Source organism: Pleuronectes platessa, chromosome 5 (assembly GCF_947347685.1).
Source record: "Pleuronectes platessa chromosome 5, fPlePla1.1, whole genome shotgun sequence".
In the NCBI taxonomy this organism is placed as follows: domain Eukaryota; kingdom Metazoa; phylum Chordata; class Actinopteri; order Pleuronectiformes; family Pleuronectidae; genus Pleuronectes; species Pleuronectes platessa.
Window position 1 is genome coordinate 20,647,338 of NC_070630.1, and position 16,264 is coordinate 20,663,601.

The 16,264-nt window shown below is 39.9% G+C and overlaps 1 protein-coding gene across 6 annotated transcripts in view; it reads right to left on the reverse strand.

The window, feature by feature from the left end:
- myo18ab (myosin XVIIIA b) overlaps positions 1–16,264 on the reverse strand; it is a 112,184-nt gene that overhangs the window by 42,326 nt on the left and 53,594 nt on the right. For all 6 annotated transcript variants that reach the window (XM_053422339.1, XM_053422338.1, XM_053422337.1 and 3 more), the window contains 3 exons: positions 15,931–16,040; positions 10,096–10,161; positions 6,222–6,350 (listed from right to left, as the gene is read on the reverse strand). In XM_053422339.1, coding sequence (XP_053278314.1) covers positions 6,222–6,350; positions 10,096–10,161; positions 15,931–16,040 — 305 coding nt within the window. The remainder of the gene's footprint in view (positions 1–6,221; positions 6,351–10,095; positions 10,162–15,930; positions 16,041–16,264) is intronic.

Consider the following 16,264-nt stretch of genomic DNA (forward strand, 5'->3'; position numbering starts at 1 on the left):
AGAAAACAAATATCTTAGAATGTAAAATGATGTACGATACACGGCTGAAGCGGATGCCAAATTGTAAACTATGAGATTAGCAAGCTTTTGTTGATAAGGGTTGTTGACTGTGTTGATGTGCTTTAAACAAAAACATGCAATTTCAACAGAAGGATTTTTCTCCCGCATGCTCCACCAAGGCGCCGCTCTTCACCTGAACACTTCAGACATTATCTTATTGTTGTGAACACATCTGACATTGATTATCTCTGTAGAATTGTTGCTTTCGTCTTATGTAAAAAGAAAAATGTATGTCTGAAAACAGCTTTAGTTAAATCCAGATCTCACCTGCGAACTTGTAGGGAGTGGGGTTTATAACCTATACTGCAGGTAGTAAGCATTTTGGTTTAACTTTTGGAAGCTATCATATCATCCATCTTTATATACCAACGTTTTATAAGTCCAAATGTGACAAAACCTCACCCTATCAACAACAGGGTAGATTCATACAGATCAACTTTGAAGAAGAAATCCTGATTTGGCAAAGAGTCAATGCTATTATCAGCTGCAGTTTTTTTAAAAGCACTTCAGAATATAAATGTCCAGACATTACAGACAATATCTGGCATACATAAATATTAGGATGAATGTATATTTAGCTGCCAGGCTCCTGTCTTCACAGTATTAGTCAGATGAAAAAACATGATGAGGTAACCAGGGACATTTTGTGAATGCAGATATACTAAGACGGCTCTATTCTTACGATATGTCTGCACTAGACAAACAGTGCTACACTGGATTGGAAGTTTCCAATAAAACACACAGGGGAATTCAGAGGACACTGATATTTGATCTAAGTGATGTCTTATTTGTCCCACCACAGTTCCAAACACAATTTTAGTAACATAAACTAAAAATGTGTGACTTTCACAGTGCTCTTTGCCCTGCGACTCAAATCAATCAGAACTTTTAAAGGAGTTAAGATAGGCAATCACCCAAATTGTACCTAAAATGCCAGGACTGACCAAGCGCTATTGTATAATCTAAAATAGTCCTTGTTTTACATGAAATTCCAGTTTGAAATGTTTCAGAATATAATAATTTTTTTCTGCATTTATGTGAGATATTAATGTGGACTCATACTTTTGAAATGTTGGCTGATATAATCCATTTTACTTAATACTCAACCAGTGCGTGAAACCTTCACTGTGCGCTTCATTGGTTGTATCAGCAGTCGAAGGTCCATGTTGAGCTGCAAGTTACTGTCAACGCTGCCACAGTGGCATGATTGATAATAAGAGTCGTTGGCTAAAGTAAACACCCATAATATCTAAGCCAGTTCCCCCAAGCTGTGTTTATTTACCAGAATCACATACGTGTACCAAATCAGTTAACACACTGTCATCCATTTCACAGGGTCTTCAAATAACCCATTTGATGTTAAAGTGATGTCATCTTGCTTATCTCAAATAAGGTAACAGATTAAATGTATTGTTCTAACAACCTTAGCTACTAGTTGCTTTCAGTGGTAATAGAGAAATAAACCAAATTCCAAGTGGCATCAATTACAAGAGATTACTATTTACCCCAAGAGATGAGGCTCAAAGGGAGTCCTGCAGGGGAGACCTAGTAGTTAAGTGAAACACAAATGCTCTTGAAAAGTAATTTTAGTTGGCAGGCCTGAGCCCAGTGTGGCAAGAAAGAACAAACTGAAATGATAATAAGAGCAGGACAGGGACCTAAAGCGTATGCATGTGTGCAAGCACGCACACACTCACTGACAAGAACTCTGTCCTGGATGAACTGTGTATTCACAACAGAAAACTTCCACAAGAGACATCAAAACTTCTGTAAAGTTACACACACACAGAAAGTCAACAGATCCCCACTGGCATCTTTAAGAGGCAGTCAGTGCACCACAGCTGTGTTTTCCACTTGTCAGGTTCACTCTGGTGAAAACACACAAGCACACACACACCCACACAGGCACACAGGCACACAAACACAGTGTGTGGAAAGAAGAAAATTGCAAAGTCGTCTACAAGGGTAACTTGTAAAGCATCCAAAAAGCTCATTTGGCTACAATGTAAATGCTCTCCTTGGGGTTTGAACTCATTTTCTTTTCACTGTGAACCATCCAATGAAGCTGAAATACCACAATGGTCTTACGTAAACACATCAACAATGACAAAAAGCATGTGCCCACCACCAGGGATCAGTGAAGGCAGGCCCCCTTCCTGCATCACAAAGTGCTACTTTTGATTTGAAATCAGAACCCAGCGAGGGATTATGTACTTGTCGTTGCACAAGTGACTCCTGATGGTCGGTCCAGATGGCTGTGCAGAACAGACTTTGGACTCTTAAAGGGATAGTTCGCTCATTATCCACTCACAACTACGCCGATGGAGCTGTGCAGATGGAGCTGGTTTCAAGTCGAATATGAGTTTCAGGCCTTGCGGACACTTGGATGACACCACACGAGCAGTATGGAGGCATGTTGTGTTTTTTCGGATGTTTTATATTGTTGGAAGAAGAGGTCTCAATTGGGACTCTATATGTTTTTTGTGGACTCAAACACTTCACCAACCCCTCCATCGGAATAGTGGTGAGTGGATAATGATTAAATTTCCTTTTTCAGTGAACTATCCCATTATGCAAATCCGTGCTCAATGTTAGATAGGTATTCAGCAACGGACTGAGCCTTTTGTCTGTAGGGGGGAGCGGGGTAATGTGGGACATCGGGTGATGTGAAACACCCCCTGTATCTAGGCAACGCAACACATTTGTGGTCATGTGACTATTATGTTTAAAAGCCCCTCCTATTCCCCCCTTGCAATGAAGGAGAAGTTGGTGCTGGTGCTGTGGAAAGTGTGTTTTTTCACAAAAATTAGTTTTTTGCATGTAAAAGTAAATTTTCTTGCTTTGAACTTAATCAACTGTTGTGTCAAAACAAATTGAATCAGGTAGAAAAACTTATATCATACATGTTGGTGAACTTCCAACATATAAAACCATGTGATTGATGCTAGCTGAAGATTAGCCTGAATTGCTAAGAGATGCTGTTTTTCAAAAATTGTGGCTTCGGGGTAAAGTGGGACTAAACATTGTAGAAAAGCCATCATGCCAAGAAACTACACCAGGAAGACAACCTGGGGCCAAACACCCCTCTCAGAGATGGAGAGTGCAGCCGCTGAGGTCATGCAAGGAAAGAAGTCCTTAAGAAAAGCTGGAAGGGATAGAAATATTGATAAGACAACCCTCAAAAGATTCATAAAGAAAAAAGAGAAAGGGAAAGTAAAATCAGTAGCCTGGGGTGCAGTAGCTGAGGTAAAGAGAATATTCACAGATGAGATGGAGGAGGAGCTTGCCAAACACTTGAAACAACTAGCTGACCAGTTCCATGGTCTTGCTCCAGTTAAGAGCCGTGAACTGGCATTTGAATACGCAGAGAAAAACAATATCCCTGTCCCTGCCAATTGGACAGAGAAACAATGTGCAGGCAAGCTAGGGTGTGCAAGAGATCACATGAATAATAATAATTATAAATGTGCTTAATTGACCAATCCCCATGATTCTGTTACTAGTCCGATATTAGTGGTTGTCAATCTAGCTGTCGGGATTTTAACTATGGTAGTTTTAAAGTGGAAAAAGTAAGTGGACCCACTTTACCCCGTAGCCGGGGTAAAGTGGGACACAAGACCACTTTTTTTAAAACAATCATATTTTCACTGCCCTTTGTCCTGAAGACATTCTGATCACTTCTATTGCTAGAAAACATCCTGAATTAATGGGAAATGTGTACATTTTACTGATATATCAGTTTAGCTCGCCTAGAGGGGAGCAAATGTAAAAAATGTCCCACATTACCCCGCTCTCCCCTACTCTGCCTTAATTTTGTCTGTAATTGTGTTCATCTTCTGAAAGCCTAGGGATACAGTTGAAACAGATGAAACGGGGCAGTACCACCATAATTTGCCGGGGGCAGTGTAGTCAATCTGTCAAGCTATACGACCGCAAGCCACGACAGAGAAATTTTCGAAATGGAGGAGAGACTTTGTGATTTGGTCACAAACTACAGGTACAAACTCTTCAGAGGTACTTGATCAAAACCTCCTCCACTATTCCCATGTTGGTTTTTGTCAGAAACTGTCGTCTCTGCGCTGTCTAGATGCGTTGCTGAACAAAAAGTCCAATATGTGACGCATAGGCAGTGATGATGGTTACATCATTTGAAACCGATGCATCTCTTTTAGAACGTAGATTAATTGCGCCTTTAAAATATAGCATGAACTTGTTGCATGCTAGGCCGTAGGAATCAGGAGAGGTGATGACTAATCATTATCGAAGCTTGTAAATGACCAAGCCAAAGTAGCCAGATCGTGTAATTAAATGTTTAAGATCTACCCATCGATTTTCAGTAATGTTCAGGTCAGGGGGGGACTGGAAAGCTCCAGCTTGTATTCCATATTGTAGTTATTATTGTATATATTGCAGTTAGGTCATGGTGGTTTCTGAGGTATAACTTTATATAATTGTCCAGCCCTTTTTCAGTTTCACTTGCTTTGCTGACCTCAGGGCATTTTGAATCCAGAATCCATTCTTCCTTCTGTTCAATGTATTCCCGTGCCACACACATTTTTGTTTTCATCAAATGTTGCTTCATTTACACCCTGACTGACATTAATGTCTTAACACACCTTGGTTAATGTTGGCCTAAGAACTCAATCTTTACTTCATCTGTCCACAACACAAATTTTCTAAAGCAACACTGACTTATCCAGATGTTGCTTTTCAGATGTTGACAATTGCAATGAGGTCTGAGGTAAAGTTTCCTTCTGATGATTCTTCCATTGAGAACAAAGTGCACCACCACACCAGTGTCAGATCCACCCTCCTGCAGGTCCTTAGCAGTCACATTTTTGGGGTTTTTCCACATCTTGTTTGACCTCTACAGTTCCCCTTGACATTTCAGACAGTTGGAAATTTCAAGCCGGAAGAGTTTTCATGTCTTTTTACAGCCACCCCCTACTTTGTATAGATCAATTAGCTTTATAAGTCAATTGCCTGGAGGTGTCCAGTGTTGCAGTGTGTTTCCACGAGGTCTGATTATCAGCTCTGGAATTTTTATCAGCTGACAAATTGTAATGACTGTTCCTGACCTGCCCCACACATCCAAATGTGTCACTTAAGGCTATATGAGTTAATTAAGTTCTTAATGAGCAGAAGGGGCAAACCTTTATATATGCAAAAACACTTTTCAGGTTTCCTCCCGAAGTTCATTAAAATAAAAGTTCATTAGCAGTTGAAAAATTCAAATATTTCAGTGTAAGCCGGTTGCAGGAGTATTATTTTTTCTTTGAATACTTAGTATGAAATTTGCCCAGGGATGCGCAAGCACAGAACTGCACAGATGCAGTAAAGAAGACATAGGCACTGTGGTGAACTGCCTCAAGAGAGAAGCAGCAGACTGGCAGCTCTCCGTCCATTCATTCAGGCCGGCTGTGGCAGATTGACAGCTGATCACTGGGGAGCAGAGAACTGAAGCTCAGATTTCATGTGATTCTAAAGCTGGTAGGAGAACCTGGGGGCAGGTGGAGGTGACAAGGAAATGAGGAAGTAGCAGAAGTTCATCTCAGAGGAAATCAATTTACTACTGCCAGCTTTGTGCTCTCTTAAGATTTATCTGGTATTTTCCTAAGGCCATTCATGGATAAGTATTCCCTAACAGTTAATTAAGAACTTTAAGTCCAAATGCCACAACAGCTGCCACTCTGTCTTACCTCCTAGCATTATAGAGATATCATGAGACAATGAATAATGTTAATTACCTTATCTATATAGTGGGGAAAGCTGGGGGAAAGCCAATAAGGGCTATTCTAATTTGTTGTATAGTTCATGAGGCAGCATCACAAATTACACACAAATATTACACAAAAAATGACAAACAGAGTCTTGAATAGACATTGCTCCAGTGAACACAAGTTTTATAAAGCCCATTGTTGTTTTTTTTTGTGTAGATTGAGGTTGTGTTCAGTACTGTGTGTCTGTGTATCTGATGTTTCCCATAATATGCATACATGTACCACCACATAACACACTTTCTCTAATGATTGAAATTGGTTCATTTGTATTGTTAACATGCAGGAACAGTGAGGTTGCTATAATATACAAGGAAAGACAGAAACCGTAATACCCTTCAGATATGTTGATGGGATCCTACCCACTGTGTGCTACAGTCTTACCTTCCTCTTCTTGAAGGCCTGTCTGGCCAAGTATCCCCTGCAGGCAGCCTGGAACAGAGAGATGTTCCTCCTGGTCTTAACGTCCCGCTGCTCCTCCAGCTTGGATAGAATCCCTGCTCTGAAGAAGACCTGAAGGAGGAGAAGACAGGTTCAGATAACATGCAACTGAAAAACATTTGTCAGTAAGGTAAAACATCTTCTGTTGAGCCTAACAAAGCCTTAACTGTACCATGCATCACATCTTGAGTACTTATGTAAAACTTGCTAGGGTTTAGGAGGATTTTTAACCTGCCTGAAATCCTTGAAAGAGTGACTATTTTAAAACATCTCCAACGCTCCATGCCAAAATAATCAGGTTATACAACTAAAATGGTTGGTGTTTTCACTTTAAAAATCATGCTTAACCTGGAATTGTTGTGGATCAGCCTGATATCCTGCGCCGCTTGCTCATACGATGACTCCCACAAATTTCAGGTCAACTTTTCTCTAAAAACTATTTTCTACCTCACCATCTATGCTGCCAATTTCCCCCATCTCTAAAATGTCCTCAGCATGGCTCAGACTGGCTCAGAGTTTCAGTACAGGTGGGCATAAGTTGTTTTTATAAATCACAAGTTTTGTGTGGGTTGGTGTCAAGCACCTCTTTCAGGCCCTGTTTTGTGAGGTCGCTTTATGTTTAAGTCCAGTCTAAAAGGTTTTGCTGTCTTTCATCTCCTTTGCTGATGATTTGGGCAGCAGTGCTAGTTCTTGTATACCAATGAGGAACAATATCATGTGGAGATGGGCTGACACAGAGCCCCCTGTAAAAACCTACGTCATTATACCTCCAACCCCTTCTACATAATTTGTGTCTGGAGACAGACACCTCAGCTTCTTAGCCCCTGAATTAGCTGGCAGCTCTAGATTCATTAAGCAGAGTTTGTGGATGCTTTGTCCTTCAGACGATGTGAGTGTTCCTTACTCTGACTCTTAATTTTTTAAACTGGCAGAGCGAAAGAGGAAGCATGACTTGGAATACGGCCTGGAAATAAGATTGTTGTTTAAATGTCATGTGGACCTTGTGACTTCACCTCTATACAAAAATTATTTATTGTGCAGTAAATATGAACCTAGCCTGTAAGTGTTTTGAGAATCAGACTTTAATTTACACTTCCCAAATATTAGGTATTTCAAATGCACAAATTGGAAATTAAATGGGATCAGTCAGATCATGTAGTTGTTTGCGGCTATACTAGTCTGAGAGCTGAATTAACTGGTTCTGAATCTATTTATCAAACAGTTCAAAATAAGGTCGGCAAACCTCAACAAAACCCTATCCACGTTGTTGGAAAAATTGTTTCTGCTGGTCAGGGAGTCCAGAAATGTTATTCTTTTTAGAGGTTGTTCTGTCATAGCCTTGGTGACTAACAATACTGAGGCGTTTGGTAAATCAATTAAGTGGTCCACTAACAATGCTGCTGTTAAAAACCCTGGATGAGGAGGAACACAACATCAGGAAGTGAAGTGAGCCTGGCTCTGCTCTGAGCATTTCTACCATTAATGTTTTTTCAGAGGGGAAGCTGATGCTGCCATGTTGGAACTGCAAAATAAAGCAATTACTGTTCATGATGGGTTGAATTAGTCTAAGCCATGAAAAGTTTAAATAAGAAGCAATCCACTATCACATTTATGTGCAGGACAACAGGAATTCACTAGGTAATGAAAAAGTACAGGGTAGCATAGGCCATCTAAGAACACTGGCACTGATTTGTATTATTTCATTTGCTTCTGAAATTCATTTTAATTTGTATTTTGTTATTTATTTTTTAAATTCTAGGAAAAAGGAAAATTTCCAATGATAACCTGGCCTAGTAATGATGCGTAAGATGTTGTGTTGAATAAAATTCCACCCGAAATACATTCTGATCCCATGGGGAATGCTGTCGTGGGCAGATGATGTCAAGCTGGCCTGGGAGGAGAGGACACATCTGAGCTGAACTGCTGTGCTCCTTGGAGACTCATTTGTCATTGCAGGGACGGTTTAAATGATTCCAGGCAGAGAGCCACATACAAGTTGGCAGCGAAGCACAGGGACATTTTGGCAGAGAGAGGTGGTGCACATTTCATATGTTATGGTTGACACTTTAATGTTGGCTGATAATCACCCGACAATAAAACAAAGGTATAACAACAACGCAAAGGGTTGGTTGTTCCAATGTCATGTATACCGCTGGAGGTTTTCTGAAAACTGTTACTGCTGCTTCAACATGAAGCTTCTGAGCTCATTGCCATACCTGTTCTAGTCATACCTTGAGTACAGTACTAAGATTAAGGAGTACGACAAATAAAGCTTTGTTTGAACTATGAAATAACAGAATTTTCCACTTGTAATCTTTTTGTTTTTGGAAAATGCATGGGATAGGGTTGAGGCAGCAACAGATTTGATCGGAGCTAAGGTTTCACTGTGTCTGAAATTCACAGTTATAGTTCACAAAATTTTCTAAAACTGGACCAAACCAACTTCCTCTTCGATCCCTATTTGCAGTGAAAAGTAAATTTTAAGGAATTTTAGCCAACAGGTGTAGACAAATCATTGTAAAGATCATCCACGGTGTTGCACTATTCTTGAAAGAGAAGTTCTTGTTTGTCTGATAACACAACATAAGACAAGACACATCAAACATCACTATTATGAACTACAGAAAACGAGAAAGTTCTGATTTGAAACTTTATCTGAGCTTTGGAAAATCAGCGGACCTATTATAGTGTGCCACACCAGCACATAGACAAGGCTAAACTCCCTACGTGCCAGGAAACTTCTCATAATGACAGCTTAAGGCGCACAGTGTTCTTTATTCCACAGACATTCACAGATCTAATTAACACAGCCATCAGCCTGTCTTTCTCCTGGTGATTAGCTGAGGTTTTCTTCCTTGATCTCAAAGAGTTGGAATTTGGCAGTGTCTGTCTGCTGCTTGGCAGGGGTCGCAGACACAGAGAGCCACAAAGATCAGCCTCTGCCCACAATATGAGAAAGATCAAAAAGAAATCGCACCAGGACCACTGAAGGTGAGAAGGGAAGAGTGAAGAGTTGTCACTGCGTAGGAACAAAACAACACTGATTTCTTGATACACGCAACGCCTTCTGCTTGAAAGGTAGGTGAAAGGATTTTTTTTTAATTATCTGTGGAACTGAGAGTGTCACAGAGTGAAAAGACAACGGGGCTTGAAGGCGAGACGTTCCTTGAAGGGAACAGGGAAAAGACGAGACAGCCAAAGACTCTCTCCCCAGGATGAGCTGCCAAAGCTGACATGATATGAAGTTTGAAGCGTTTTATGTCAGATTTCAGAGTTTCCTGCAATGAACTGGCGACTGTCTCAGAATCAGAACATCAGAACAACAGGTTGTGTATGAATCAGTAGATCACTGCTACAAAAATGTGTCAAACTCAATACCCAGGCTGTCTTTTGTTATTATCCATTGTTTGTTTGTAATCCAGTATTATCTCACTGCTTCCTGCTCTGCCTACAAATTAAAGGCCTACCCCAGCACGAACGTGAGATGTTGTTTTCTTTAAGCCACTGGAAGGTTTTCAATTATATGTTGTATTTAATCACTTGTTTAACAACTGCTTTGCTGTTAATTGAGCGTTGTTAAGCTACTACCAAATTAACTGAATCATTTCACATTAAAAGGCTGCAAGGAAAGATAGAATCTCAACATGGAACACAAAGATAAACAAAGCTAGCACGATTGGAATAAATCCTCTAATCTCCTCCTGTTTGTGGTGGAGGTTAGTGAAGGTGTGGTCATGATTTGAGTTATGATATTGTGGAAACAGGCCTTGTGTGTATAAGAGTGTGAAGCATGTGTTTTGTATGTGACTCCACTCACCCTGCTCAGCCCCATGTGGTAGCTGCTCTTCTCAAGCTCCAAGGACTCCAGCAACTCCTGCACCGCCTGGAAACCAGCAAAACAAACATTCAGTCGACAGATAAACAAAAACAAGCCCGGTTTGTTCTGGGCCCTCGGACTTCTGCATGATCACATAGCCTGGTTGCCCAAAGGACGATAGCTTGGTGCCATAGCAACAAATACCATTCTCCCTGAGCACCAGCTTACACACACACACACACACACACACACACACACACACACACACACACACACACACACACACACACACACACACACACACACACACACACACACACACACACACACACACACACACACACACACACACACACACACACACACACACACACACACACACACACACACACTTCCCCTCGAACCGCCTCGAGGAAGCTGAAAGCACAAAACAAGTCATACAGCGAAGCTTCTCAGGTCCTTTCTCTCTTAGGATTCGCCCGATGTGTCAACCAAACCTTTAGAAGACAAACCGCACACTGCTCAGTCGTGCAGCTGAACTCTGACCTTTCAAGGCTGATACTGGCATTATTGATTGAGAATTTCAATATCTGGTAGTCAGTGACAATATTTATATTATTTGCAAAAAAGAGGAAAAAGATGAAGCCTCAAATCCCTTAGTTTCTTTATTCCACAAGAGGAAAGTGTTGAATTTTAAATTTTGCAGCAGTAGCAGCTCTGAAATGTGAACTGTGTCTTACGGCCATGAGATATTCAAATTTGAATATTTGGTGACACAAAGCAAATGTGTATATCTAATTCAGGTCCATTCATAATAATATGAGCACCGACCACTGTAGGCAGTATTCTTTGAGGGACAAAGAGTCTAAGCTGTTGTTGTCTTCTGTATCACAACTAGTTTGTAAAAGCACCTTGTCAAGGGAAATTAAGAGAGTATGCTCAATATGCTTAAAAAGTCAGTAACTTTATAGAAAGTAGTATTAGGGCCACTTAAAGGGGAAAAAACAAAAACATTTAAGGGGAGAGAATAAAGTAATAGCATAATGAGAATAAAGTTGTAATATTACGAGAAAAAAGTAATATTTTAATGTGAAATAATCATGAAAAAAAAAACATTTTTAGGACATAAGAAGCACTTTCCACTCTCTGGATCCGAAATATTCAACAAATCTCACCCTTTCATTTACAATGATGTAATATTAAGACATAAATCCTTTATTTACATGACTTATTTACTTTATTCTCATAAATGAATGACTTGATTCCCCTCTAATTGGCCCTAATACTCTGATGTAGATTACAAACATGGGCTATGGAGTTTTAATATGTATCCTACAAAAGGCAATCTCTAGTTGCATTATTTGAGATGAAGGATTCTATGGTTAAAAGTCTCAATATCTTGGTCACTGTTTTAATTGTCTCCTGTAAATGGGTTGTGACAAAACTCAGAAAAGCTGGGGGTCATATTGAGATATCTCTATAATCTGGCTGCTGATATCAGCGCTACATCACGCTTTATTAGGAAGAATTGACACAACTGGGTTGTTCACAACAGAAATACTGAGCAAAAAATAGGTCACAGCACAGACACTTAGCAAGAAACAGTGGGTAAATCACAGTCTACATAATGAAATGAATAACTGGAACAGAATGTTAATGTTTATCAGGAACAACCGCACCTTTCAAAATATGTGCTGTCAAACGACTTTTAATGTCTTTCCACTTTCTCTTTTTCTGAAGATCCTTTCTTTCAAATTGTTCCTCCAAATACTCCCCCTCTTGTCTTTTCTTTCTTTCTTTCTTTGCCACCAATTGGCCGTGAGCTTGTTTTCACTTATCTGCCTTATTAATCCACTTTCGTCACCTCTGTTGACAGTCCGTAGATAGTCCTTTCATATTCCACATTTAACTGACATAGACAAATAGGCAGCCTATCAGATTTGTCTTTACAGGAAAAAAAACATTCTCTATATTTATGAGGAGAAATTCTTGCGCAGCCTTAATGTGGTGATGCTTTGCCTGTACCAGCCCCCACCTCCCACTCATAAGAGCTAATCGCGCCCTCTGTGCAAAGCTGCTATATACTGCCTGAACAGAATGTGGAGAAGACATTAATCACATGCTCGGGGATGTTCCTAAACTGTTCTGATGCATGTACAAAAGGAATGGAAAGATAATGAGACAAGGAAGTACGTGGAAAGAGACGAGAGAGTGGGGAGACAGAGACAGAGAGAGAGAGAGAGACAGAGATAGAGCAAGAAAGAAAGAGCTCTTCCCGGTGCTGGTAATTAATCAGTACAGTAGCCGTATGCTGCCAGCCTGCACAATCATAATTAATTACACACAAGAGCGCACTTGGAGCAGGATGAGGACGGTGGAGAGAGGAGAGCAGGAGGAGAGGTGAAATGAAGTGATTCTGTTCACACCGAGGGATTCCAACAAGGAGGACTAAAAGTGATATACTGAATATCAAGATGTTATAGCTTCAATATTCAACCAATTATTACTCCCACCAAGCTTATTTTGTAAGCAAGAGTACACAGAAACAACTGGTGGAAATAAGTGGTATGGGGCCAGGACTGTTTTTGTTGATTTCTTTAAAGCTGCGACATTGGATGTCTTTCAACATTTTCTTTGGGAATAATTAATAGATTTAGATGAAAGCAGATCAGGCACATTTAGGGAACTGATGTCTATGAGTGCAGCTTGATTCAATTTAATGGGACTGGAAAAGGTTTGTGCTCCACTCTACTATTGATAAGTAAATAGGTTTGAGATTTTATTTTATCTTATTTTAGGAGGCACTTACACCTGCGCAAATTTGGAGTGATCAACATTTGCACAGCAGAGGGAACCGTATTCTGACTGTATTCCCCACAATGCAGTTCAGTTGCATGCCTTTATCAGACCCTGCCTGCATGCTTTCTGTTTGTCACACAGGTTTTCCTTTTAAATATTTTTTTTAGATTGACAATCTGACGATATCATCAGGGTCTTTCTTCACAGAGCCCCTCGATAGCCATAGATAACATAATTTAAATTAATTCAACTGAAAATTATCAATTTAGTTCCATATCCATGGACTCATCATTAACCTCAACAATACAACTGTCACAACTGAAGCTCATGTGGTTTCAAACACTTTTTAAAAACAAATTGCATTCATGACTGCAGCGTGTTAAAGGAATAGGCACAGTCGATGACACAATATTTAATGATTTATCAAAAATACCTTTAACAAATAACAGATAACGAATGAGAAATATTGTGCTTTCCTCAAAATGTGTGGACAAATTATTTGTTTCAGAAGGCGTTTCTCTGTAAGGATTAGAATGAGGCTTTAAGGATATCTTATCCATCTCTAACCCTTTGGATTGAAGCATCTCCTTTAGTACGCTGTTTGTAACAAACAGTAAAGAACATGTACTAGTAACTGCTCATTTAAAATAAACATTGAACTTCTTTCAGGCTCTGACCAGCTTGACCGAACATTCTCACAAGAGAGCAACAAAATAAAAAAGTCACATAACTCAAAGAAGCTCAGTCGATGTCTTACAAAGCCACACAATGTCGTGGGAAATGGATTTTCCTCCGAAGAAACTGGTCTAATGTGTGGCTCAGTTCACAAGCTTGTTAGCAAAGAAAAGGTGGCCATGGATGAACTTTCCCTGCAACACATTCTCCGAGAAGTTTTGCTGTAGCACTCATCTCAAAGTTTGCAATACATGTACTAGCTGGGGGGGAGATTATGAAGCAATATTTTCTATGCCTTTGAAGCTAAGTTCAAAATACACAGTGTTGATGATTCACATCTGCTGGGCAAACTCATCTACTGTAGTGCAGTCAGGAGAGGCACCGTTACAGAAACTGAGATGCTGTAGGTCATGATGTGCACCATGTACATTTTTATTTGGTTTTAAACCCGTATGACTGTAACTTTAATCACAAGAGAACTATCTTACTCATAGTGATCTATGTGTTTTTTTCTGACAGGGCAAGAAAAAGTGTTTGAACCCATAGGAATGACCTGGTTTTCTGGTTTGCATTAATTGGTCATAAAATGTGACGTGATCTTCAACTAAGTCACAATCACAGACGAACAATGAGCTATTATCGTGCGTCATTTCATTAAACACAGCCAATAAACATTTAAAGTGCTGGTGGTAAAAGCAAATGATCACATGACTGATCGAACCTCCTTTTGCATTAAAAAAAACTTGAACTTATCACTTATTTTAGCTGTGGATCAGATATGCAACACATTCAGGAGAAATTCTGAAACGTTCCGACTGCTTGGAATGTTTAACTGAGCAGTTTCCACAGCATCTCTTTTGGGTTAATGTCTGAGCCCTGACTGGACTGAAGGTCGTAATAATTTGGCGAAAGATATGACTGTTGCATTAACACTGTGACATTATAACATTTTATGCAAAGGCTGGAATGTGTGTTCACTATGTTTTTTTTCCATCTCTTTATTTAAGAGTGTGGTCTATCAGTGTTAAAGCAGGACTTAATGTTTTCGCGTTTAGGATGCGTAATGCTTTCACTCAAAACCCTGTGGTCACACTCAAATAAGCTCTGCATGTTCTTAGATTCGCTCTGCGAGAGCTTGCACTCAGTGTTTTGTTGATTGGACAGATCTGGAAGTGGGGAACACTCTGACTCTTCCTTAGAAACTCATACTTGAACACTGGGGAATCTAAACTTAACTCGGACTCCATCTTTAGTGCCTTGACTAAAACTACTGATTACATCATGATGCCATCTCCTCTGTACTCAACTGGAACAGTGCGATGCTTTCATGTTTTCATGAAGTGCCATCTCTGCTGAGTTTTCTTCCTGAACAATTTAACCTTAGTTTCAACAATCCACAAAACATTTCCCCCATGAGCTCTGTTGAATTTGTAACAATTGGTTGCATCCCTCCAATGTATAAACAGAAAATGAACATATTGGATAAAACAATTTTAAATGGGATTCAGACTTCTCAGTTATTTTGAAATTGGTTAGAATAACACATAAGCATCAATAATTTAAAAATAAAAGGCAAACATTTATTTGGTAGTTGTCAAAGATTGCATGTTAGTTAGATGTAGGTTTTCCCTCAATGAGATAATCTCATCCAGAACAACTGTAGATAAAATAGATAGTGAGATTACGAGATGAATGGGTCATATAGAGAGTACAACAGAGGCAACTATTAACTGGATGTACACTACCGTGCAAACTTTGTAGGGAGCTTTAGTTGATACGTTTCATATTCATCATGTCCTGGCAACAGGGAGGTGCAGCAGGACAATCACACCACGCATAGCTCCTGTTATAAAGAACTATCTTCAGGGAAAGGAACAACACAGAGTCCTGCAACAGATGGTCTGGCCCCCAAAGAACACTGATCTGATCATGGAGTCAGTCTCTTCATTTAGGATTGAATGAAGAGTAAGAAGCAACTGAGGCAACAACAACAAAATGCCTGCCCAAGACTACCTCTGAGATTTGGAGTTTTTAAGCCACACCGAATACTGGTTTTACTGCACTCTGTATTGAAGTTAAGATACATTAAAAAACTATTCATGGCGAAGCAGCCTCATTTAATTGTTCCTGCTTAAATATTTAGCCAGTAAAGGTCATAATAAGGTAAGGGATGAGAATTATGTTTTTATATTTTGTCAGTATTTCCGATATTGCCAATACTGCCTACTCCTTTTTAAGATCTGACTGTGGGGAACCCCTCAGAGAGCAGTTTCCATCACAGCAGAAGTCACTGTCCAGCCACACAACCACCCAGTGCCAACAGCACTCTTAAGTATCAGGTTAAATCTTCCAAACACTCACCCTCTTCTCATCTGTGACAATGTAGTTGCGGCCGTGCCTCTTGGTCAGATGGGGTGCCAGGACATCAAAGCGCCTGCGGAACTCAGAGAACACCATGTGGTCCGGGTACCCTAGAGACAGTCATGGAGCAGAACAGAGATTAGAGCATAAAAAGAAGAAGAAAAAAAAAAACACCAAGGTTAGAAGAGAGTCACCTGTGTGGCAAAGGTCAACTTTTATTTTCAGATGAAAAACTGCCCAAATTTAAAAGTTACTTTAACAGACTTAGGAGCAAAGAGGCAAAGTGAGGAAGGTTAGACGGGTTGAAATGTTGGAGGTCACAAGGGTTTCTCAA